This window comes from Vidua macroura, chromosome 19 (assembly GCF_024509145.1).
Source record: "Vidua macroura isolate BioBank_ID:100142 chromosome 19, ASM2450914v1, whole genome shotgun sequence".
Lineage (NCBI taxonomy): Eukaryota > Metazoa > Chordata > Aves > Passeriformes > Viduidae > Vidua > Vidua macroura.
In genome coordinates, this window is record NC_071589.1 from 5320359 (window position 1) to 5347161 (window position 26803).

General features: G+C 43.6%; 2 protein-coding genes across 2 annotated transcripts in view; one reads left to right on the top strand and one right to left on the bottom strand.

Moving 5' to 3' along the window:
* The window catches only part of TMEM94 (transmembrane protein 94), a 50749-nt gene extending 41199 nt beyond the window's left edge, over positions 1-9550 (bottom strand). The window contains exons 1-2 of the mRNA XM_053994766.1: positions 9467-9550; positions 1147-1273 (exon numbers count right to left, since the gene is read on the bottom strand). Coding sequence (XP_053850741.1) covers positions 1147-1170 — 24 coding nt within the window. The 5' untranslated portion in view covers positions 1171-1273; positions 9467-9550. The remainder of the gene's footprint in view (positions 1-1146; positions 1274-9466) is intronic.
* Positions 9551-17333: 7783 nt separating this feature from the next.
* GRB2 (growth factor receptor bound protein 2) overlaps positions 17334-26803 on the top strand; it is a 50519-nt gene continuing 41049 nt past the window's right edge. Inside the window, exons 1-2 of the mRNA XM_053994632.1 lie at positions 17334-17400; positions 22753-22975. Coding sequence (XP_053850607.1) covers positions 22898-22975 — 78 coding nt within the window. The 5' untranslated portion in view covers positions 17334-17400; positions 22753-22897. The remainder of the gene's footprint in view (positions 17401-22752; positions 22976-26803) is intronic.

Sequence of the window (26803 nt, forward strand, 5' to 3'; positions counted from 1 at the left end):
CTTGAGAACACCATGATTCCCCCTGTAACCTCCTTGTCAGGACACTTTCCTAATAGGCCTTTTATAGGTCTATTACAATACTGTCCATGCTGCTGCCTGTCCAGCAATTTGGTATGATCTTCCTGCACTGTACAATGGAGAATGTCATATGAGAAAGGTGAGCCAAATATAGTGACCTACAGTGAAAGTGTCCCCACTATGCCCTGCTCTCTTTGGTGCTCTCAGATCCTACACAGAACATTCTCCTCCACACAGTGCTAAGTGCATCATCTCTTAAAATGATCAATACCAGATTAGCCCCGATGTCATTAACAAGAGAACAATTGTCTTCATTGGAATGTTAACTCCACAGTGATAAAGCTATTTGATATAAAACAACATAGGTCAAACACATCCTCTGAGCACTCCAGAACCAAAAGGTTGCGGCAGAAGTGAGCCCAGGCCTTCCTGGTCTAGCACAGCTCAGAGCAGAAACCCAGAAAAGAAGAAGCTGAGCAGGCAAGTGCCAGAGCTGATGTGAAAAACTGCCCTTTAAAAGTCACTTACACTGCTGTAGTATCTTTTGGTCTAGGTGAGTCCCTAACAGGTATTTTGCACTAATGAACACAACCATTTCTCACTGCTGCAAACAAAACAGCGAGGAAAGGATGCATGGAGAAAACAGAGACAGCCAACAGACAAAAGCTCAAGTGTAGTGGGGAAAGGGACACCAGAGAGAAAAGCCAAGACTGTTCTCTCACCAGAGCTGGCTGAGACCTCAAGTTACCATCAGCAAAACTGGACTCAGATGATTTCATTGCCCTGGTTTATTTAAAAAATCTTTTCAGTGAATTCAGCCTTTCAAGTAAAGCCAAGTTGAGTGTCCATGGGAATGGAGCCCCAGCTTAGAGCTCAAAAGAGAGAACTGCAGGTGTGACAGAGGACACCCCACCTGTGCTGTTCCACTGTGGTGCCTCAGTCCCACCCTGCAAAGGATTTCCCTGCTGACACAGGGATGTGAAGGTAACACAACTCTCAACTTCGATACTAACCATGGATTATACCACTATATAATAGCGCCACCGGGTGAATCTTGACCCAAAATAATAAAGACATTTAAAAGGACTCAACACTTAAGTTGGGTGTGACTGTTATCAGCAAACCTACCTGACACTTCTCCTTGAGGTCCATGGCTGTGCAGTTCTGTAAGCATGTCCAGCAAAAGGAGACTGCTCCTCAGGAGAGAATGTCTCCGAGGTAGGGAAGAGCTTGGCTACATTTACCACATCAGCATCTGCAGAAACAGAAGAGGAAGAAATCAAGTCTCCCACATTGCTTCCTTTAGGATAAGAAAGTGACGAAATTCACAAAATTCAAGTTACAGGATCAGTCTTTAAAAGGAGAACTAGGGAGATCAAAGTCCTTCTAATAGTGCATCAACCCACCCCGTTACTCAGAAGTTGTTCGCTTAACTCTCCCCAAAATCTGACATCCATAGACAAATTAAGTTCCCTGCAGTGCAGAGTAAGAGTATGACTGTAGTCCTGACAGGCTTTTGGGCAAGCCTCCAGAAAAAGGCTGACAAAGCTTGGATTCCACCAGGTGTTGGAGCAAACTGTCACCCACAGCTAGTTGTCTCATTACTCTTATCTACCAGGAGCTTTGTCCAGCTAATCTCCAATGGAGCCAGCAATAATGATTCTTCCATTTGCTGAATATCACATCCAACCTTTGACAAGGCTGTGCTGCTGGGCGGAGCATGATCACCAGTAAGTAGGGCAGAACTCCTAAAAACATTGCCAGATGACTATGGATCTAGGCCTTTTCTCTCTTCAGCAAAAGTGGAACTCTAACAGAATTGAGGAGCTCTAGAATTTATATTCTTCTAACTCACTCTCCTCTACTTCCCATGGCACAAATTTCTTCTCCTTCCACAAAATGTCTTTTTCTGGTGTACATTGCTCCAAAGGTCTCACTTACATATAAACACAACATGATACTGTAAGATTATGCTATGATTGTCTTGGGAAAGTCTTTCTGTTGGTTAATAAATCCTGGTTCTATTTTTTAGTATCACACAGAAGCTCAGGACTTGGATATATCCTTCTCCTAAATCCAAATAAAAAAGGAAGCAGCTAGATATGCAAATCAACCCAAACCACCCCCACACCCCCTAGATATAATGGGACTGGCCTTTGCCAGCTGAGATTTACTACCCTTGTTTATACAACACTACCTTCTTCAAAGAAGGATTCTGGAGATTCCATCCTTGTGGCAGTCACCTACTACACAGCTCTGACCATGCTGTCTAACTTCAAGGAAAAAAAAAAAAAAAGCATCCAAAAGCTTACTCAGAAAGCCACTCTGTCCCACTCTGCAGTTAGGTAACAGTATTTTCTCTCCTGCAGGCAATCCTGCACCTGCATTCTGGGGGAGAAGGAGCAGACATTCAATATTCAGAGTGCTAGTTATCAAAGGCCTGCCTGCAGAATCACAACCAGCACCTTCAAGTGCCATTTTCTGGCTGCCAGGCTGGTCGGCATGAGCCACTAGGCTGGACTCTGCCCTACTTTTCTGTTCTGTGACCCTTTCAATGTGCACACAATGAGGGAATAAAGTTATTTTCAGTCACTTCATATCCCTGCCAGGCCAATTAGCAACTAGAAAGAGAAGATCAGACAAAGTTACTGGAGTGAATCCGACAAAGAGCTCCCAGCAAAGGGTTGGGAGTGGGAAAGAGGAAAAAGTACTTTTGTGTGTTTGCACACAGCAGTTTATAGCCTTAATATCTTGCCTTTAATTTGAGAGTGACTTCTGTATAAGGGAAGGCAAGACAATATGATTTTAAGGAGAAAACAGTCATTAACAATAAAAGGACTAAGATAAATCCATGATCCTTCTTTTTAGTCCCCTCCAAGATAAGATTTATTAGTTGATCTACTGATGCTCTCACCTGTTCAAACAAAACTAAGAGCCTGAATTTCTCTCTGGAACTGGATTTCAAAAGCATCCAGCAGGGGTGGGTGGCTATGGCTAGAGGGCAGGAGGCTGAGCTGGGCAGGAGGCAGGATTTCTGCACTGCCCTCAATGACATTCTGGTTCTGGCAGCAAATTGAAATGTGATCCTGAATGCAAAACACGCCATTCCCTAAAGTTCACAGCACATCATCTGCATGCTTAGGAACACCACCCTGGAGTCCTTCAGTGCTAGGAAGCAGGAAACATACCAAGGGTGTTAAAAATACAAAGGACTGGCTGGAAAGAGGGAATATTTCCTGTTTAGAGAAATTCAAAAGCTGTAATGGACAACATAACAAGAGTTTGTGAAAATAATCATTGGTGCACAAAGCACTGCTTCATCATCATAGATGTTCAGGGCTTCTCCAAAATTTGAACACACTGACCAGCCCAGAAACAGTTTAGTTTTTCTCACATCCCTAATTTAAGGTACCAGCAAGTGGTAGACTAGATATTTCACACAGAGAAAGCAAGAAGGCAAGTCTTTCCTGTGCAAATCTGAACTAGGAGAATGTTTAATTTTCCAACTTTTAAAAAGGGTTTTCATTTAGAACCAGAAATTCCAAACACAGCTAACCCCGGATAGGTTAGGATGTCTTAGTATTGGGGTAACTGAAGCCAATAGCAAAGACAGGTTAGGATGAAAAATCAACCTTCCTCAATCTCTGCACCTGGACTGGCACTGGAGCCATTGAAGATGTGATTTGCATGCTCTCTTTTAAATGCAGAATATATCAAAATAAAACTGCAATAATTTTGTCATTCCAACTAAACACCTCCCATGTGTTGTAGATGTCGGCGAACCCAATGGGAAGAATAATGATGTCTTAGTTCAGAAGGCTGAATGATTTCTTTATTATAATTATGCTATAATACATTAATATACTATATAAAAGACGATACTAAATACTACATGCTACTTTCTCTATCATATCTAACTACTCACAACTCATGACCCTGTTTGCCAGAGTCCAGACATAGGTGGATCCAATTGGCCATCAGGCCCAAACAATCCACCATGATCCAACCAAATGATCACTCTAGGTAAACAATTCTCCAAACACATTCCACAAGAGAAAAACAAGGAGCAGAAACAGAAATTGTTTTCTCTTTCATTTCTCTCTGTGTACCTTTATGAAAAATCCTGAAAGAGAGAGAAATGGGCTTGCCATATCCATGCATTACAGAGGCTTTGCAAACACTCGGGAAATAGGTTCACACACTGAGGCTGCAGTAACTTAATAAATTCTGGAGGCAGCCTGCAAATCTGCAGAGTTGTGCATCCACTCACTCCTGACTCTGCAAGGTCTTTGTGTGCTCCCCTCCTAAACTCCTCTGTTTCAGGGACTCCTGCAATTCCCACCTCCAATCCTACCCTGATGCAGGCATACTCCACACTCTGGACCTGTCCTAGTTTTGTGCACTGCTATTCCATACTGGAATATCTGCTTCCTTCTGTCCTCCCTGTTCTTATCTCCCTTCTGTCTGCCCAGGCAATTAGTCACGTCGACATGTTACACTCTGCAGGACAGAAATGAAGTGGGACTGCTTTGCCGGGACATGTTGGAGGGTGTCAAATATTCAGCTGCAGACAATCAGAGATGCCTGAAGCTGTGGCTGCTCTAATCACACACCACACGCTCCCAGCACAGCCAGTTTACCCCTTCCACTTCCCCAGCACACTGCATTCTTCTCAGGATTTTCAAGCCTAGAGCAGTTTGTGAAACTTGGGAATGGCTGGATCTGGTGTTCAAGTGTCATCATGTTGCATTCAGCCTGAAAAATATTTCCAAATCATTGGGCAAGAGTGAAACCCAGGAGAGGGTTCACCAAATAATCCAACGCTAACAGCAAGCTAACTGTCTGGAAGTCTTGTATGCCAAACCCAGGCAATGGTTATCCCACAGCTGCGAGGAGAGGTCTGCAACCCAGCTTAGAATATCTCTATTTTACATGATTGAGTGAGTTCTGTGCCTGGGTTGCCATGTGTGTCTGATATCCTTTTTAAACTGGAAAATACATCCACATCCCCCTGCAACTTGTTTCAGTTTGGAAGTGCCCTGAGCAAAGAGCAAGTCTTGTAGCTCAATCTGAGTATCAACAAGTGTTTGGAACATCCCTCTGGACAGCAGAACTTCGCAAGGGTCCATCCACCCTTTTCTTTACCAGATCATCCATCTCTTGAATAACAATGTCTTATGGAGCCATTGTATTTATATAGGTAAAAATACTATGGCTCAGATTTTCCAAGGATTTCAAATCACTTAACCATCTGTATGAGACAGCAGTGTTGAATTTTAATAAAAAACTATACAGTATGATATACTACCTACCAAACCTATAAAGCAACTAGCAAAAAGAATGATCAGGTAATTATAGAACCTATAGACAGTTGAAAAGAAAAATGTGTTTCAGAAGCTGCTGTCTTTAGGGAGGAAAATAAATCAACCTAATGATACTATTTTCCTTAAAGTGTTCAATCACTGATGCTTTCATGTTATTTACTGAAAATTTCCAACACAGATTAGTCTATGAAAAATGATGGGGGAGTGCGAACATTTCTTGCTGCCAAAAGTGAATTCCTCAAGAACAGAAGCCTGATCTGTCAACCAAGAATAGAAACACAGGGGAACAGATAATAACCAAAAAAAGCAGCTGCCTTGGAGAAAATGGCTTTGATTTGAGCTGATTGTTTTGCTATCAGCAGAACCATACAGTCTTCCTATTCATGAGGAGCTGATGTCTGCCTGATAATTTGCAACATGGGCACATTTGCTGATCTATGGCCTTCCAAAGGTGCATCAAGTGATACTGTCAATTGCTTTGAGACACACTGAGAGCATGGAATAATTACAGCAAGGGAGCTGGCAGACACACTTCTTGGCTTCAGTATCTGCCTGTGAAAAAAGACTTGTCAGAAATTGGGCCAGCTAAACATTCTCTGCCTCAATAACCCCAGACTGCAGATAGGAATATGCATATCTGCTTCAGAGGGAGACTGAAGTAAATTTATTAGTATCTGTAAAGTGAGATCCTCTGAAACAGTGTCATATGTATGCTAAGCATTATCAACTCAGTAGCGGTCACATATCTCATTTGAGCCTAGCTATGAAGAATCAAGAGCTGATTTCACACAGTCTCTGCTTCCCTTCCTAAATGACAGGAATCAGAGAGAGGTCTATTCTGCACTGAATCACAAACAGGATTAAACTTGAACTTAGAGTTTGTCATCCATTGACAACTGTGTCTCTTGGAGGTGAAATTACTTTTTGTTTAAACCTTACTTGCTGAGAGTTTTCCAATAAAAAATATCTGACTCTTTCCTACTTTCTTCAGCACATTCAGGACTTGCACATTGGACTGTTTCAAAAGAGAGTCATTGCTCAAAATGAAACCTGAGCAACAAAGAGGGAGAAGGGGAGTAGGGAATTGCTTTGGCACAATTTTAAGTCAGACTTTTGCTTTACTTACAAGATTAAGATTGACAAAACAAGGTGTTCCACAAGTGAAAGAATATTTTTATTTTTTTTTAAATTTCATTTTGGTGAGCTGAGAAGCAATTATCAAAACAAATATGATCAAAATTATTATAAAGCTAGTTTAATCTATGTTACTGTTTCCACAGGGGTTGATACTATTTCAAATTAAGGTATTGTAAATCTGAGAACTATTTGCTGTGTTCATTTGTCCTTACTTGGTTAAAAAGAAAAAAGAGTGTTTGGGAACTAAAGGATTGCTTTACTTTTTCTGCTTCAGGTAGTGCCTACCATAGAAAGTCACAGCATGTAGAGAGTCTGGATCAAAGTGAAAAATGCAACAAAAGACACAATTCTGAAAGGTGGAAGGGCTCCTACAGCTTCTGTAGAGACAAGACGTTGTGGCAAAATGTCTTGAAAAGAAATTTTTATAGCAAATCTGTGGAAGAATTCACTGCAAAAGTGACAGCTGTCATTCATCATCAGGATATTGTACCCAAGATTGCATAACTACCTCCATTTAAAATTAAATAATACTGAAATGTTAGAAAACCACAAAAAGAAAATGGCACAAAAAAGTTAAAAAGCTTGCGATGTATTTATAGGACCTTTCAACATATCAATTTTTGCTGATATACACTGACTCACACAAAAGTGCAGCTTTTCCTCATAATTCTAGATTATAAATAAAGGTCTTGTATTCATAGTTTATAGTAAATACAGGTTAAAAAGCATTCTTACACCAGTGTTTGCCATTTGGAGATATCTGATAAACACTGTGCCAATGGGAAGGTGTTCTCTGGGAGTTTCCAGAGCAGACTCAGCACCTGAAGGCCATTCAGACAAAGCTCAAACACCCAATCCAAGCACAGCACAGCCCTTACCTAGGAAAGACACTTCACAGGTTGTGTATTTTGCTATTCTCACAAGCCCCATGAAAGTTTTATGATGAACACATGTAGGATGAGCCATGTCTAGAAGTAGGGTACTGCCTCACTCTACTGTGAAAGGAAAACAGGAGCTCTCTGCAGCTCCTGAACAATCTTCACCCAGTCTTCACTCAAGAGCATTGCAGAGATCCACAGTGCACTATTCAGTGTTCAAACACATACATTATCACAGATGTGAACCCAACCAATCCAAAGCAAACCCTGCTCCCAACAGTGCACGACAATGCTGCCCAAGCAGGTCATTCTTTTTGGCCAACCCAACCCTTTTGGCCAATGCCAACCTTTTGGCCAACCCAACCCAACCCAACCGTTTTGGCCAATCCCCTGTGGCCCCTGGCTCTGCTCCTGGCCAGTCCCAGTCAGACACGGGGGATATAAACCCTCCCAACCCACACCTTCTTAGGGTTGTGTCTCTGCCTGGGGCAGGTTGGTCTGAGTGTTTGCAGTGGCTTCCAGCACCTAATTTGGGTAGGACTCTGACAGATCAAGATGTAAACAGAGCTGTAATGTGAAGATTAGAGGACAAAGGCTTGTTTTCTTGCTTCCACCTGCAGCACCAATATTGATTTGCTTGACAACTGAGGCTAGAAGCACTAATATCTTAATCCTTTCATCAGATAAAAAATGTTGGCAAGCTGTTTGATTAAAAGGTCATGGTTAAGAAGAATATTATGTAAATTATTTTTCAATAAGCTGGACTAAAAGATAGGAAATAAAAACCACTTCTCTAAAGAATAAAGCATATCTTGCACAAAACCAGCACCATGTAGCTATTTCTATGTATGCCTATATTAGGCAGGCTTCTTGGAAAATAAATTTAGTTTGCTTGGTAGGGTATTCAAATTTTACTACATTTGAGCAAGATTAATGCAGTACAGCAGCTGTTGAGTAACAGTTTGTTTACATAGAAACCTGCATTTCTAAGTAATTTAAAGTGTTTCATAGAGCTCATGTGCTACTATTCCATTGTGTCCCATTGTGTGTGAGCTGTCTGTTCAACTAGGAAGTTTATTCTACAATTGCTGGGGGAAATAATAGGATTTTAAAGAAGCAGTCCTTAGTAGCTTCCTTTCCTGAGAAAACATGAAGATCTCTACGCTTTGGTAGCTGCCTCAGGAAGATGGATGGGTGCTTATGGTCTCTGCTATTATCTTGGTAACTTTTAAGCCTAACTTAAGGAAACTCTTTTGTGGCACAAGATTTCCTGTGAAAACTCAGTGTTAAATGTGTAACTAAAACACTCTCCACTCCTGTTTATGGGTTTTCCCTTTCTCTCTGTCTTCTGGGTAGATAGTATCATCTAAGACAAACTTCTCATGCTTTATGTAATAGCATTTTTAAAGGGGATTTGTTAGGCTTTTCCTTACCAATAACAGCCTCTGTTATCCTGACAGGGAAAAGCTCCCAAACGGACAAATAGAAAGAACTGTATGGATCACAGCTTTTGAGAATTTAAAAGGTGGACGTCTGGGACAAAACGAAGTGTGCCACGAACTTCTGCTGATCAGAACACTGCGCTGAAGTAGGCACAGGAGTGAAGCAATATGAAAGAACTGGCTGAGCGAATGCTGCTATCCCGGCTCGAAGGAGTCTGGAAAACCTCCTAAAGGCCAGAATTTGGGACCAGACACTAAACATGCGGAGTATGAAAGTGCAACTACCCCAAGCGCACCCACGGCTGATGGCCACCCCCTGGCCTGGCTCCGAGCCCGGTGCCCCGGGGGATGCTCCGTGGCGCTGCTAGCCGGAGCCTGTCCCGAAGTTGCGGGAGAAGCGCCGCTGGTGCGCAGAGCTGCCATCATGTGTTTAGACTGCCTTTTGTGTGTCCTTTTCTAATTTCCTCTCCCTCCTAAGCCGCTGGGTAACGCTCCGGCGAAATGCGGGCAATGGGGCCGCAGGGCTGCGGGACCGCCGCGGGCTCTGCCTCGGGCCTCACCCTCGTGGCGGGCAGCCCCCAGCCAAGGTGGGGACCCCGACCACGCTCCCCAGAGGGCCGGAGCCCGGCCCTGCTCTGCTCTGCCCCGCCGCCCGGCCCGTACTCACCCGCCGCGCCGGACACTGCCGGCGGGGCCGCTCGCCCGCCGCGCCGCCGGGGCCGCCATCTCGGTCACTGGCAGGCGGGACGCCCCGGCGCCGGGGGCCCGCGGAGGCGCTTCGAGGCCGCCGCAAGAAGCCGCTGTCTGGTTGGTGCGAGCCCGCGCGGCCGCCCGCACGCCGGGCGCTGATTGGCTGGGCCGGGGTGGCGCGCGAAGCCAGGCGCCCTTCCTGGCGGCTGGTCGGGACCAGGCGTGAGGGGAGGCTGAGGGGGCGGTAGCGCTGAGGGGGCGGCGGGCGGAGCGGAGACCCAGGGAAAGGGTCATCCCAAGGCTGCTGGGGAAATGTCGTGAGGACAGTGGTGAGGGGCAGTGAAGTGACTTTGGGGTGAAGGGAACGAGGGAGGGCTTGGAGAGGGCCCGAGAGCGATCCGTGGCCCGAGGCTCCCTGCCCTCGTCAATGACAGGTCGTGGTGGGTGCCCCAGGGAAGGGGGTGAGTGAGAAAGTGAGTCCTTTTTACGGGGCTGTGCCGCTGCAGGAGGAGGTGACACCTGCAAGAAGAGGGTGACACCTGCAGATCTCCCGCTGAAAAGCCACTTTTGCTGTAGAGAACCAGCAGACTGGCAGACTCGGGAGCCACGAGGTGAAGGTGGACGCAGGGTGCCAGGTGCACAGGAAACCATGGCAGGGACGAGCACACAAACCTACCCAGCCGGTAATCTTAACATGAAATCTAAGCCTCTGTAGAATCTGGAAAGGAAATCAGAGGTGAGAGACAGAGATGCCTCACTGCTGTGCCTCTGCCTGCAAACATTTGGGGCTGGACTTCTGAATTTGTAGTAAATTGAAAGGATGTACGTCCGTCAATTTAAACTCCTTTCCTATTCCTATAATTCATTGCAGAGCTTGTATTATCCAGAGTTGCGATGTGGCGGTTCCCACGTGCAATAATTTGTTACAAAACTCACCTTAACTAGCTTGCTAAACTACAAATGCCAAAGCCTGGTGCAGTTGTTTGCAATTTTGTACAAAGAGCTTAAGCACTGCATTGTTTTCAATGCAGATGCAGTTTAAGAATGTAGAATTTTGAGAGCTTCTCCATACTCCTTTGAGACAGTTTACTTTGACAGTGTCTGGATGCACACAGTGCAGGATTCTACAGGTGTGATTTCAGCTCTTTTAAATACAATTTAAATTTCAGTGAGGAAAATCAAGGCCACAGAATTCCTGGAATTTCTGAGGTTGTTACTCAGAAGAGTTCCTTAGAATCAGTTAATAAAAAGCCCTACAACACCTGAGTGATGCTGAAAGTGGTTTTGGTGACTTAGAAGGAAACAAAATGGTAGATGTGGGGAATTCATGGTGTAGTTTAGAGATGGTACAAGGAAAGGAAAGGATATAAATGTCCCACTTCAATTGCAATAACACAAAATCATGAGTTGTGCTTAGTGCTGCACAAGCATCTCATTAGTTCCTCTTTAGAGTGTTCTACCCAATAAAATCTACTTAATTAGTTGAAGGTTTTAAGTAAAAGGTCAGAGTAAAGATACATCTCGAACAGAAATCTGGAATATGGGTTGTTTTGCCTCTGACACGGATTCCCTGTGGATCTTAAACATGCCCCTAATAAACTTGTGTGTTTTTACTCACAAGTACACTGTGTATAGAGTTTCTGTCAGTGAAATGTTCACTTACAGGGGCAGGCAGGCTGCACCTTTAACCTGTTGGTGCCTTTACTTCCTCCTTGGTAAAGCTGATCTAACTGCTCACCTCAGGGACCTCGTGCTTGCAGAGTGCTGAGAATAAGTGAAACAAGATCAAAATGCATTATTACAGGGGAGGCTGGAGGAGCAGAAACACCCTTAAATTGGCCAGTGTTGCTGCAGATTCAGAAATAGGACAGGTATCCAGAGAGCACTTTACCCATGTATTTTAGGAGTGGGTAACAAAGGGGAACTCGAGGCAAATGCTGTGAAGCACGCAAGAGGCACTAAGCTGGTGTGATTTTTGGACCTGAGAACTTTGCTGTAAAGACGTGGTCTACAGGACAGTGCTCAAGTCATCATCCTCTCTATTTTTTAATATTGCGGAATTGTGAATGAATGGTAAACAAGGTAATATTAATTCTGGATGTTTATAGCAATGTATTATTTTGGGATGGAGAAAACCACAAATCAGTCAATTTTGCCTGCAAATTAAGATCACTTCCCATACTTGTTTCTAAATAACTGTCAAAACTATTCCTTGAGTGCTTTTTTCCCCCACATTCTTATATTTCTTGGAGTTGTTACACCGTGTAAAGGCCTCATTTTGGTGGGAAGTGAGCTTTTAGAAATTAAATAATTCAAACCTATGTAGGTAGTCTGCAAAAGCTTCATTTCATGCTCCCCATGTCTCAGCTCAGGGATCTGCTGGCTCCTCCTGGGGTCACAACATATAGGCAGAGCCAGGGCTCAGCTTGCCATGAGCTTGCGCCTGGAACAGCTTGTGGAGCCCAGCACATCCACAGGAACTATTTGACCTCCCTGCGTCTGCCTTTCAGTCAGTGCTCACCAGGGTGGCTGCTGCGGATAGAGCAGACATGAGAATTTCACTAGGACCACTTTAAAGCAGGTATTGTATGAAAAAAAACCCAAACCTTTCTTTGTCTTTTTTTATTTTTTTAGGTAAGCTCTCTGACAAAGTGTTGAAGTTGCATTGTAATTAATATTTGACAAGTAGAGTTTCTGAACAGTTGTGCAAAAGAATTTAAATATATGCTAAGAAATTACTATAATTATAATGTGTGTAGTGGAAAAAGGAATTGAAAGGGGAAGATTGATACAAAAGCTATCTGAGTCCTAAAAATTAAATGGAGTAGTTGACCACCACCTTTACCAAAGCTGAAGGGAAGACAGTATTTAATTTTAGCTGAATTACATTACTTCCCAGCTCCTCTGTATTGCTTAATAAATAAGAGACTTGCACATAATTCAGTGTCTAATTGTAAAAAATAAGTGAGAGAAGATATTTCTCAAAAGAGAGAGATTCTACCTTTTTGTAATAAGCAGCATCTGCTTTGTTTTTCTCCAAACTGAGAGGTAATTGAACTGACAATTCCAAGCTGTCCTGAAAATGACAGATGACTGGATTGGGAGTAGGAAGAAAACAGAAGTCCTTTCATACTAAAGAAAGGGGGATGGCACACTATAGTTGGATCTGGTTCTCTTTTACAGGTCTCTTTCAGAGCTTAAGCAGTTCTGGGTGACCCCAGCCAACTGATTTTATTGTTTAATTTCTTAATGTCAGTGACAGCTATTTAAGGTCCCAGGTAGAACAGCCTTTCCTACACAGTCAGTTTTGTAAATCTTGTCATTTCTTCTTTGTGACCATAGAAACACAGGTGGTATGGAGAGAAATCTGCTTGAGTGTAAGACTCATGGGTGGTTTTGATTTGGACCTTTTTTCTGCTAGTTTTGAGCTTAAGTTTTCTCGTCTCCAAAGTCAGAACAGCCCCTGTTTGTCTCACATGGTGATTAAACTGCTTCACAAGTGCTCTTGAGATCTGTAATGAGTAAAATTGTGAAGCTGCTCTGGCAGATCAGCTGTTCTGTCTGGGTCACAGGCAGCAACACTTATTGATTGCACTTGGGCAGATTTACAGAGACAGTTGTGATAACAGTTCAGTGTGTGTGTGAGAAGTCAGGGCAGAGCATGAGGAGGCTTTCAGCTGGCTCAGACATTAAAAACTGCCAATTCTGTTCCTAATGCTGCTGAACACTGGCGTTAGTTTATTGTATGGCTTTGGGCAAGCCCTCTATGCCTCTGCTTCCCTGTTTGCAGAATATGGATATCTATATATTTATATGTGCACACATCTATTATCTGTTATCATACATCTATTCCATCCCTTTGATATTGTTGCCTTTAGCACTAACCTAAAGCTGCAAATCAAAATGAGACCAACTCACCAATATACAGCAAAATAGTTACCCGATTCATTAATTGTTCTACTCTCTGAAGAACAGACACAGAAAACACATTTGGACAGGGTTTTTTCCTTAGCTTTGCTGTCTGATTCCCTAATTAGTCCTATCACAAATGTTCCAAATATGGGCATGTGGGGAAATCCTATAGACCAGAAACCTAAATCTTGAATTAAGGTTTTAGAGAAACTCTAGTAATAGTTGTAGACTCTCCTCCTTGGTGTCCATTTTAATATGAGCTGACAAAAAAAGTGAATTTGTTGCCAGTTCTGTCTGTATGTGGTACCTGCAGTTTTGTTTCAGTCTGTGGTCTGACTTTAGACTAGAACCTCAGTGTTAGGTTTTTCTCAAGGTATTCAGCATCTTCCTAGAGTACGTCATATTTGTTGCTCTTTGGTTGCATCAGGCATGTTTGAAGCAACTTTGTTCCAAGACAGACCTAAATATGTAGTAAATTGAATAGTTTTGGATTTTATGGCTAATGCCCCTGGTTTGATTATCACACTGAGGCTAACATGGGTTGATATGGGAAGAAAAAGGCAAGAAGGTAATATTAATGCAATAAATCTCAACAGCCCCATTCCCAGCATTCCCCATTCCCTCCATGCTGTGCCTACATTCTTGTCATTCCCCCCTGTGCTGCACCCACTGTATCCCTGCACATCTCAGACAGAGGTGTTTATCCAGGCAGTCCCCCCACAGCTGTCAGAACAGTCTCCTGGCAGTAAATTTTCAACTGGGAAGAAAATTGATCGGGGCCTGTCTACATCTATTCCACATTCCCTGTGGCAGAATGTCTGATTTTCCATGGGAGAAAGTTTTGTGTCCTGCTTCATATATCAGGCTGCTTAGATACAACTTATACACAACACACAGAGTGTTCCCCTATACAGACTGCAGCAATACAATGCAGAATCACAGCATGAAATTTGGAGCATCTTCAGATGTGCTGAACTTGTCAAGGGTTTGCTTTTAAAAAAAAAAACACTACAATTCTTTGAAAGCAGGAAATGCGTCAGAGGAAGAAAGGTGCATGTTATAAATGTATTTCATTACAATTATTGTGCCAGATGCCTTAAAAAAAAAACAAAAACATTGCAACAAACACAAAGTTCCTTAAATTGTCAACAGTGTATTGTAGTTCATGATGATGGCAGATCCTCATGTCTGAGGAGAACAGTCTTAGGAACATGGCATTAATACAACTATTCCAAGCAGCAATTTTAAACCTTTAGTGGCTGCTTGACCCATTTTAACAAATATTCCTCTGATCTATTGATAGCAAAACCCATACATTTATTTCTCCAGACTGCTCTGAGAAGTTTAAAAAGGTATGCAAAAGAAACGTCAGACACAAGGATTTTTCTTACTTTCTTAAAATACTCAGAGCTAATCTTGGATTATATTTTATCATCATCAACTGTCATAGAAAATTCAAGCTATTCCTAGACTAAAAAAAAAAAAAAAAAAAATTGAACCTTTAGCAAAACAATGTCTCTGTTGCCTTTTTCACCCTTGCTCACAGCTATGTCAGGATTTTGGCTTTTGCTTTAGCAAAGCTGCACAGTATTGCACAATAAATTGTGTATTTCTATAAAGTATTAACTTGTTTGTAAGCTGGGGGAACATTCTACATGGATTGGTTTGCAAGCAAGTACATTTCAGCAATTCCTCTGTCAGGAATATCTTTCTGTAACACTCTAATCTCTGCTATTTCTGAAATTTGTTGCTTGTTTGATTTTCTAGGACTGCCCTTTCGCAGTCAGGCAGCTGCAGCCCCATAAAGTAGCTGTCATTCAACTGGCAGCTGTTGGCCATAGCTGGCTTTTCAAGTCCAGCTAAAAGTAGCTCCTATAACTTCTTTGTTATTTAACTTGGAGAAACTTACTATGAACTTCTGAATCCCCATCTTGAGGGCATACTTGAAACACAAGATTCTGTAGGACTGTTCTAGCAACAAGTACTGGTGACTTGAGCGATCTTGGAATCCAGCTCCGATTTCATCAATCTGAGTGTCACTTCTAAGTGAATCATTTCTGCATCCTCAGAAAGAATGTCTGAAACATTTGTAACATCTCTTCTTTTCTCCACCCTTTCCAGTGTTTTGCAAGAAGTATGGGAAGAACTCACATCTTCCCCCAAAACCAAAATCTGGGAATAAGTTAAAACCCCTTCAAGACAATGTTGTGAGGATGAGAAAATGAATTTGCCAAGGATTTAAAGCACAAATTTCATCCAATCTTTATCAAGCTGCTTAAGCATTTATAATGAGAATGTTAGCAGGCAATGTTTGCAGAACATGTTTTATAAGCTGGGTTGTCTGAGGTTGTGGTAAATATTCTGATGGTCCTCTGGCCTTGGTATGGATATAACCATAATCCCCCTGGCAGACTCCAGCTGAGAAGAGCAACTAGTGCCATGGTTTATTTTTTAAAAGGGGTTTAATTGGAGGCTGAAAACGTGCATCTCTGTCATACAACAAAATATCAGTTATCTGTGACTAAATTGTAGACTTTGGTTCACAACAATGCTAAACTTACATAAGCCCAGCTGTGAGTTCTGCACTTGATGTCTTCACACTGTGGTTGTGCTGTGCTTCGACTGCCCATTTCCAGTCTTTCTGGAGATGCAGTGGGGAGGGACAAAAGTAACCCTGTAGTAACTCCTCCCTACAGGGTTGAGTACAGTCCTAGAAAGGCTTTCCTTGTTCAGAAACTATCTTTCCTTCCTAAAGCCAGAGGAAAGTTTTTTTTTATTTATGCCTGTATCAAAGAATTGAGGCCTGATGTTTTACCTGAGCAACTGCTTTACTGTATAATTGAGAGTATTTTCAAGGTAAAAGAATGTCAGGAGAGTAATCCATGCAAACCCTGATATTAGTTGCCTGTGCAACCTGAATTTTGGCCTCTGTGGATGCTGTAATTGCCATGTGTGATTAAACTATTTGTTCCTACAGCATGGGTGCCTTAATCACCGCTCAGGAGAGATGGCAGTTGTCAAGTAACGGCTCACCAGGTGTATTCTTTGCTCTGAGCTTGGTGAGCAGCTCTGCACCCCTCGGTGTCTGCTCAAACACTGCCTGGACAAGCTGGGGTTTATCTCTGGTAATTAGAGAATTTCTAGATCAATTCCTCCTTGCTGGCTCCATGGTGTGGCAGATGGCCCTGTCTTACAGACAAGTGGAGACACTGACAAATTAAGCAAGTATTGTGCAAAAAGGCAGCATCATTTCTCCTCCAGAAACTGGTACTCGGGGCTTCCTCCCCGGGGTGTTAATAGAGCCTCGATAGCAGAATCACAGAATCAATTTGATTGGAAAAGACCACAGACACTAGCGAGGCCAACCTGTGATCCAACACCACAATGTCAACCAGACCATGGCACTGAGTGCCACGTTCAGTCTTGCCTTAACACCTGCAGGGACCGTGCCTCCACCACCTCCTGGGCAGCCCGTTGCAGTGGTTAATAACCATTTCGGTGGAAAAATTCTTCCTGATATAAAACCACAATCTCCCCTGGCGCAGCTTTCACTTTGCCCTTTTGTCCTATGGCTAGCTGCCTGGAAAAGCCCGACCCCCGCCTGGCTACACCCTCCTTTCAGGCACTTGGCGCGGCCCGTGACTGCCGCGCTGGTCGGATGCTGTCTCTCCCCTCCCGCTCCGCGCTCGCTCCTACACGAGCCCCGCAGCTCCCGGTGGGCTCCCGAGGCGGACGCCAGGGGCTAGGGCGGGGCAGGGCAGGTCGGCCCGGCACTGCGCATGCGCGAGGTGTGCCCGCGCTCCCGACGGGGCGGTGAGCGCGCAGGCTCCCGCGGAGGGCGCTGACAGGGCGGCTCTCGCGAGAGTTGCTGCGGGACCGGCGGCGCGGCGGGCGGGGGGCCGGGCCGGGGCCGGAGCGGCGGCTGAGGCGGCGCTGGAGCGGCGGCCGGGCCGGGCCGCGCGGGGCCGGGCAGGCGGCGGGAGCGCCCAGCGCTGCGCGGTGAGTCCGGGCGTGTGGAGGGCCGCCGCCCACCGGGGGCCGTGCCGGGGCGGGGAGCGGGGAGGGCACACGCTGAGCCCCCGGTGCCGCGGCCTGGGCCCCGCGGTGCTCCGCTCTCCTCGCTGCGCTCCGCAGGACTCGCTTTGGCGCCGGTCCCGTGTCCCGCCGGGCCCCGGCCTGCCGGGGTCGCGGGGGGGTGGAGAGGATGCGGGCTCTGTCGGTGGGGGGGGGTGGTTGAAATAAGCTCTGGGCTCCAGAGGCGTCATCTGCTCGGCGGGATTCCCGGCTCACGTACGGGGAGCACCGGGCGGGGGTCGCTTTTCTCTCTGCTCTACAGGTGGGGAGTGCTGGCTGGTCGTGGTTCTTGGGGCTTATCTTTTGTATTCCCCAAAAAGAGTTCTGCAACTTAAGGCCGATTCCAAAGGTTAAAAAGCAGCAAGTACCCTGTAGGCAGGATAACATCCCTGCTGCACTGTCTCCAGATACATTTGGGGTCATGCTTCAAACGTGAGTTTCTGTGACGAAGGATATTTTTCTCTTGGCCTCTTCCTTCTCTTCTGAAATTCCTTCTTGAGAACCAGTGCTGGTTTTGTGGGATAAGGTTTGACTTGCCAATATAGTTTCAAATAATCTATAGAAGACAAGGACGCAGCCTTGTTAACTCCCACAACATCTGACTCAGACACCTCTTTTATAACCTACAGTGAAAACTATTCTGTAGCACAGTTAGTAACTGCAAGAGCACTTCACAGATACAGTGCTTAGGGAAGTTAATTCTTTGTTTCAAAAATTATTAAATGCCCGGGGTCAAGGGACAAAATCTGAAGGACCACAGATGGTTAATCAATCTTCAAACACGGTGTTGTTTGTAATCCATTTCTGTGCCAACTTTGGATATTGAGAATTTGTGCCACAAAAAGACCTTTCAGTTGTTGTCATCTCTTAGGTTGATTGTCATGCAGTATTTTGAGTATTTGATAATACCAGTTAAACTTGTAGCTTTTAAAGCAGTTTTAGACTGTTTAAAATAAGAAGAAAAAAAAAAAAAAAGAACTGCCAGTAAATAAATTCTGGCAGAGGTGAAGTTTTCTGTTACCTGATAAAACGTTTTGATCTGATAAGTATTTCTGTGCTTTGTGCTGTAGCTTAGTTTTGTAAGTGATATCTTGAATTGTCTGGTGCTGAAGGAAGTTGAATCACTTTTAAGCTGGTAGATCATGGGGATAATTTGTGATCCTGAATGTTCTGGGGTTTATATGTTAAAAATATAATTTATATTTTATTTTGTTCCTTTATTGTGTTATACTTCCTTATTTGGTTAATTTGAATTAGTGTTCTGCCCTTACAATTTTAACTTTCTATTCTTTTGTCTAGAGCCTGACACTTACATTTCTGCATGTCTTCCAGATGATGTATGCACACATTTTTCTTTCTACCACCCTCAATAATGTTTTGTCCTAAAACAGCTGATGAAGTTGAGGATCTGATTCTTTCCAAAATCTCCCAGTGAATCTATCTTGCCTCTCTTTGGCTTTTCTAAACTGTTGTTCTATTCCTGCCTGTATCACTTTCCAGAAGAGCAGTAAAATGGTGAAAAGAGGACAATGAGAAATGTCTCTTTTGTTTAAAAACCATGTTGTTTCTAAGAGTAATGAAAAAAGCTCACCTTTGCCTATGTGCTTTTTGAAATATCTGTTGAAGTGAACATGAGAATTGTTTCCTGTTGGCCACAACAGGGAGGTTGGTATTTATAATTACTTTTATTCCATCCTGAGCTGCAGCACTACTACTAATGAGCATTTACTGTTGACTGCATCTGCTGCCTTTGCTTCCTCTCACCCCTCCCAGTATTTTTAAGAGCAAAGGAAGTCTTAACCGAAGTCACAGTAAGGTGAGAAACACTGATATTTTGAGAAGTCTTAGTCATTTTTCTAGCAAGATCATCTGACAATTTTTGTAACATGTAATCATTGTATTCATATATTGCCTGTTATTCATTCATACCAGTCTTACTCCATTTGCAGTCTGTGGACTGGGTTCACTGCAGTAACGTGTCGTGTTGCACTGCTCTCTGCCTGAAGCAGATACAGCTGTGCTTTTTTTCCCCACTCACACAGTTGGTTTGTTCATGTTTTAATAACAGCATGGTTGGATGTGTGTAAGAACTTACTTAATAAGATTGTAAGCAGCAAATGCTTCCTTAAGAGAATTTAAGGGAATTATGCCTTGGCTTTACCTTTCCTGACGTTTGCTGTGTGAGTATCTTGGTTTAACATTTTCAAAGCTTTTCCCTCTTTCAGATGTAACTTCAGTGCCTAAACTTCAGCTACACTTTTGTCTAAAGTCAGGAAGGCTAAAGTTTTGCTCCACACTGCAGCTGCTGTTAACATTGTTACCTGGAAGGAAACATCACTCCTTTCTATGTTGACAATATATCTGATGGTGGTAGTAGTACTAATGCATGTTTAAAGAGTATTGCATGATGAATCTCTTTCATCTTGAATTGTGCTGGAAAATTTCCCGACGTTGTGCTGTTACTAAGCTCAGGGAAATGCCAGTATAGTTCTTGGAAATGGTGCATCAGTTTTTCTAAGAAAGTTGTGTATTAACACCTTCAGTTAAAAAAAGTAGTTATTAGCTGGTAGTGCAGTGCTGGGTAGCAATACTTGTATGCCCCTAAAAAAGGAATATTCATAAGTTGAAGCAGTTTCTTTCTTTAAATGTGTCTCAAGCATTTAGTGTATAGTTTAAGTTGTGCAACTTGATGTTACATTCTTAGGTTTGGAACTTGAGGTTTTCAAGCCACGCTCCCTTGGCTGGAGGTGTTTGTCTTCACATGTGGCCTGGTGGTGTTAGAAATACCCAAAGGTTGCTGCCAGTAATATTTAAGAAGAACTAGGAATAGATGATATTTACCATGAAAGATACAGGACAGGTAGACAACAAGCAATGAGTCTGCATTTTCCATTGCTTCTTACACTGTCATTCATGTTGCCCTTTAATGGTGCTATAATAGCAGAAAATTATCAGTACCATCAGTTGACAAACCCCAAGAAGCCAGGTTGGAAAGATGAGGAGATGGTGAACACAACACAGTAGAAGCAGCAAAGAGAAAATACTTCTGGTGAAGGGTGCGGGGACTGCTGGGCTCCAGGACGGTTTGGATAGGTGGTGATGAAGGATCTCTGAAGTCAGGTCTTTAGAAAATGTGGTTTATTATAAAGGGTGAAGGGCCCTACTTGGAGTTGCTAGCCACAACTCGTGGCAGGCCCAGGGAGAGTGGGGGGGGAGAGAGAGAGGGTTCCAGGTGAGCGTCCCAAGAGGAAGGTCCAAGAGAGCATCTGGTCCTTCAGCCACACCTTATCAGGGGGCTTCAAGGTGGGCTGGAACAGGACTTGGACCAATGGGGTTACAGATACCTGATACTTCAGGGGAGGGTTACAGGTGTGGGATGAACCATACATTGGGGGGTGAGAGAGAACATTCCATTTGACCTTTGGATCTATCTGTAGGTAAAGGGCATTGTTTAATCAGAAGGGGGGATTGCTTTCAACTTGGCTGTATTATTGTTTTCGAGTTGCTCAGTAATTAAGGTTTGGTATTTGAAATCTTGTTCTCATCTCAATATCTGTATTTTCTGACTCTTTTGCCAGGCCATCATATTTATAGGGCTTTCCTATTTCATCTTCCCCAACAAAGGGAAGTAATTATTGCTGTTTGGATGAGTGTGCTGGTATGATGTGGAAGACTCACAGCAGAAAGGAGGTTTTTCATCAGCCTTGAGACTAAAATTAAGTCTTTCATAATTACCAAAATGTAGTTAAGATGATCCACTTTATGATTTCATTATTTGTGTTGGTCAAAGCTTGGATCCAGTGCATTTATTTCCATCAGTTATGGTAGCACAGGGAGATTGATCTTTGTGGCAGGTGACTGTTTTCACCCTTGCTGCCCTTTCAGTAGTGCTGTGTAGGAAGACCGGAGAAATCCCAAAGCTCTGTCCATGTGGGGACCCTGCTAAGCTTGTCTTTTTTTGATCAAGGTGAATCCTGTAAAAACCTCTGATTCTGCCAGATTCCTGTGATAGAATCTCAGTTCCAGTGTTTGCCTTGAGCTTCATTATTCTCTACAGGGAGCTGAAGGTTGGGCAAACATGGGGCTCCTGGAATATAAGCACTTAATTGCTGAACTGCATTTATGTAAGTTAGGTTTTTCTCTGAAATGAGGAATTACTGTTGCCATCTGCTGCCTTTGCATGCAGCAGGGCTCTTTCTGGGCCACAACCAGAGCCTGAATTAGCAGGTGCGTGGGTTCACCAGTGTTTGTCAGATCTCTTCGGTATTGAATTATCATTGACAAGTGCCAGCTCTCTGTTAGCTTTTCAAGGAGGTATTCATGGTGGGTTTTAACTTACAGACTATCTTGCTTGTGCTTTGGTGGTTTTTTCTGACTATTTAGCTTCTGTGCTATCAAGTGTAGCTGGAGTTAGAAAAATCATTCCCATTCAAACCTGAGGGCAGGATTTAAGCCTTTTCAGTGGTTTCGGTGTGTATATACGACTTGCCCGGTTTGATTTAATGTCTTCTCTGAGCCCATAAGAGACACAAACTTATTGATTGTCACACTGAATTACAAAGATTTTTTAACGTGTTCTGCTGCTCAAAGCACTGGAATTTTAGGACGGTTGCTTTCACTTAGAGTCAGCCCAAACTTTTGTTTCTGTGTCAGATTATTTGAGGACACTTTCTGATAGGCATTTCCATTCCAAAAACCCAATAGCACTGTGTGCTTTGTCTAGCTTGTATTTAAATGGACGGGAGCCGTATGAATGGCAGAACACAAACCATCGGTGCGGGCATCTCCAGATGGGTCTTTCCCAGGGCAGCCGGTGGGGAGCGGAGCGCATCCCCTCGGCTACCACGGGCTGTGCCGGTCCCGTGGTGCTGAGCCCGAGGCTCTCCTCCCGGGCCCTCGGGGGGCCGGCTGGCCACGTCCTCCCCCCGTTACATCGCTGTAATTACCGGTGCGAGGAGAGGGAGAGATCCCCGGGAGAGGCGGGAGCGGGGAGGGCCCGGCCGGCAGGGCTCCGTCGCGGGACGCTGCGAGCCCCGGGGCGAGGACCGGCAGTGGCTCCCGGCGGCCGGTGGCGGTGCCGCTCCCGCCCCCGGGAGCGCCGGGGCAGTCATTGGCCGCGGGACGCGTCACTCGGGCGAGCCGGGCCCGGGCGAGCGGCGGCGGGAGGAAGCGGCGGCCGCGCCGGGCGGAGGGAGCGGCGCTGGGCGCGGCCCTGGCCATCGATCCGTGCCACTTCCCCTAATGGCCCGTCTCTTCCTCCTCCTCCCCCTCCCCTAGGGCGGATCGTCCCCCGGCCTCCCTGTATGTGAGAGACGGGGCCGGCGCCTCGCACGGAGCCGGGAGCCGCCGCCGCGGGAGGAGCGGAGGCTTCGGGGAGCGCTTCCTGCCCACCGCCCGCACTGCCGGGCGCGGCAGCCCCAGCATGGAAGCCATCGCCAAGTACGACTTCAAAGCCACCGCGGATGACGAGTTGAGCTTCAAACGGGGGGATATCCTTAAGGTAAGTGGTGGGCTCGGGCTCGGGAGTTCCCTCTTTACTCCTGGGCTGTTCAGTTTCTCTCTGAGTATCTTCCTGTCCATCTGACCTGACCCTCTTTTAGGTCTCCAGAGAATGCCATCTCCTTTTAATACGGAGCCTCAAGATCTTCTAAAATCCAGTCACACCTCTGAGAACAGGAGAGCCTGTTTTGTTTCAGTATTAAGCATGCATCCCAAAGTCTCTCAGTTATCTCTTCTGAGATTGGAATATTTGAAAACTTAGTCATAAACATGGCAGAAAATAAGCAGAAGTACAAGATAAGGGGGAATTCAGTGTAGAGATTATGAGAGAAAGCCCCATGAAGTAATCAAGATCAACTTGGTATTCCTTTTCTTTGCCTCCTGCCAGGGATTCTAATATCAAAGACCAGTGATTGGATTATTTCTCAGTAGATAATCTTTTAGCATCAGGCTGTCAAATATTGAAGCTGAGTTTTATCTTCAGTTGTGATGAACTGGAGTGATAAGCTTGTGGCTGAATATATAATGGAACTGTGCAGATGTAAGTGAATGTTGGAGTGTGTTAGAGGAATTTTAGTCTATAGTTCTTTCAATATATCAAAGGCTTTCTAGACTTCATCTTGACTATATTACAGGAATTTGAAAAAACAGTTGAGTTTCTACAACTGTAATAAAACCCGATACACAGAACAAGCCCAAAGTTTTATTTTGTGGGGGGAGTAAAATACAGAAATCCTCAATGATTTGGCCTCGGTGAAGTGTAGCTCAGAGCTTTGTTGCTTTCAAGTAATAAGAGCCATATTGCAAAATGCTTTAATGGAATTCATTCACAGTCACTGTTTCTCCATAAAGGTGGGCTTTACCTTCCTAGTGTGATATATTTGGTGTTAAGGTATCTTTAAGCTGCTTTTTTTCTAAAATGCTTGGAGTAGAAGCAGTTTTGAGAGGTGCTTTTCCTGCAGATGTACGGCTGTAACTGTGTGTATGCTGACAAATCAAGTCCTGCAGACCTCAGTGGGATTACTCATCTGCTCAATATTTTTTGCCAGGAAAGGGCTTGATTTTAACTACTATTTTAAAATAAGCTAGAAAAAATAACCTTTATGTGTAAACCTACTATGTATCTTTCATAGCTGATATTTCAATTGTGTCATTGTTAAAAGTGTGAGGCAATAAACAGATAAAGGTTGCTAAAGCATATCATGCTTTGAGATTTTAACTTATAAAATGGTTGCATCTGTGTATGTCCTACAGCACCCTGCCACATAATTGGCCTGAAAACTCCTGTTAGACCTGTACACCTCAGTGCCACTGTGTGTGTAAATTACCAAGATATTTCCTAGTGCTATTTTTAAATGTTTGAGAGTGTTTGAATTTTGGAAATCTTTTGTGATAACCTTGTTTTTTGTGGTTTTTTTTTGTTTTTTTTTAAACCGGAGCTGTATTATTCTATTTTGGGTTACTACTAGCTGCCCTCAACTTTTACAGTGTATTTGAAGTAGAGCATAGCTGAAGTCAGCTTTTAGAAAATGCTGAACAGGAAGGAAAAATGAAGTTTAATGAAATATAGTTTATTGTAAAGTGTATTCTCAGCTATTTTCATTTAGTTGGGGTAGAAGTTTGTTTAAGTACATGAAAAGATATAATAAAATTTTCATTTGTTTAAAAATGTTCTCTAAGAATTAAAGGAAGAATGCATTTTTTTAGCGTTTTTGAAGTTTAGTCTGTGTTAAAAGTCTTGCATCTGTGCACAGTGGCTGATAGTAAGATGTTCTTGAGTCCTGGCTACTTGATGTCATCATAGATACAATTTTTTTCGCACAAATAAAAACATAGGTATGCTGTTACACTGCATTAAGAATTATATTTTTCCTAGAATACAAAGGATTTTCCTACTTTACCTTAAACCTAGGCTGAATGCTTCCTCAAAGCATTTATGCACAGTTCTTCAATCTGCATTTCCTTTCTTTTCAGCTCATATTCATATGAAAATGCTCACAAATTTTACATGTTTACCTCATTGATGCATAAACTGAGCCATAGAAGTGGTAAATTGCTCAAGATTATCACTAAAGTCAGTGGAAGCATCAGGACTTTCAGGAATCCTTCAGCACATAGTTGAGCTGAGTTCTGTGCAGTGTGGTTAGATTCATTGTGTAAAGCTGGCGAATTTCAGACAAATAAAACCAAACGAGTTGAAACTGTTCCAATTTACCCATACCGACAAACTTTGTTGCTTTGAAAAATCTGTTTCACTTCAAATGTGTTTGAAGTTGTGGAAATTAGTTTCCACCCAAAATGATCTGTTTGTTAGAGTTCTGCTCATGACTAAGAAATCTTAGGGGCATCCCAGTCATGTGCTCTGTGTGATGTCTCTCATTAACCAGGTCAATCCTCCTGTCCTTAAAGGAGTTGAGAAGAGGACATCCTCTGCATCCTTCAGTGTCCCTTGCTGAGGGCCATGTGTTACTTCATGTACAGTGAAGCCTTTTAACTGTGAGGCACCTGTGCTGATGCGCTCCAGAGAGCCAGGTCTGGCTGTTAGAGGATGGCAGAGCCTTGATTTGTAGCAAAATGTGTCACACAACACAAGAACAAAATCTCTAACAGTTTAATTCCCGGTCCTTGGAAGTCCATGTTTCTCCCTGTGGGGAGAGAAGGCAGAGATGCCCGATCTGGCTGCTCTGACCTCAGCAGATAACTTGCCTATGATGTCATGTGCCATTACTGCTGCCTACCCACAGATTCAGGACCTGATTGAATAGCACTTGAACTGGAGCCATTAAGCTGGTTGTTGGTAATCTTGTGGCTGGTTTCCAAAAGTGAGTGAAGATAGTTGACCTTTGGCTTGCAATTGTAAAACAGCTGAGTGAAGAGGAAAAGTGCTTGGCCTCTTTTTTTCTTTTTTTTTGCTTGTGGGCATTATGTGGTAAAAGCTGCTTCTATGGTTTCTGTAACCCTGACAGGACAGTGGGTCCCCTACCCTTCTGTCTAGTGGCTCTGTAGCAGTGTGTGGTACTGCCTCTCAGGAGATGCTCACTGACAGCTTTCTCTAAACTTCATGTACTCTAAATACTACTTGCTGAACCTTTTCCAAAGAAAGGCGAGATTGCTGCTTCCTTCTGACAGTGCTGCAGCTCTCCAGCTTCATGCTTTTCCTTTTGCTTCACAGGAACTTGTTGGTGACTGGGGTCTTCGTGGGAGGGGTGAAGGTGGCCCGTCTTGTTACTTAAAAAAGTAAAATAAGGAAGCTGAGGGATTCCTACTTAAAATCTTGATTTACTGTTTTTTCACTTTGAACAGTTTACAGTTGTCCTGATGTCTTTACAGTCTTCACCCCTTTTTTTTTTTTTCCTGTATATATTGACATTGGGAGGAGTTAAATTCAGTCTCAGTATTTGTTATTCAGGTTTTATGTCACCCAAAACTATCGGCCTTCATGCTAAGTGCCAAATACCCAGATCTAAAGTGTATGAATATGTGCTGATGGTTTGGCAAGAACCAGGGGGAAAAAAGAGAAGAAAAATCACCATTCTTTGTCATCTCATTGTAATTTCTCTACTCCTAAATCTAATCAGAAGTGTGAAGTTATTGCCATGGTGCTCTGAGAACTTTTTGTGTGGTTAATGCAGGAGCATTAAACATATTAATTAATATATGCTAAAATTGTTTTGTTTTTAAACTATAAACTACTGCTCCATTTCCTCTTTCTCCTTCTATCATAGGGTAGGGGCATAGCTAGAAATTGTTTTTCTGAAGAAGTGAATAATCTACTGTTCCCAGTAGATGTCATCATAATTAATTCAGGGGTGCTTAGAGATTGTTTTTA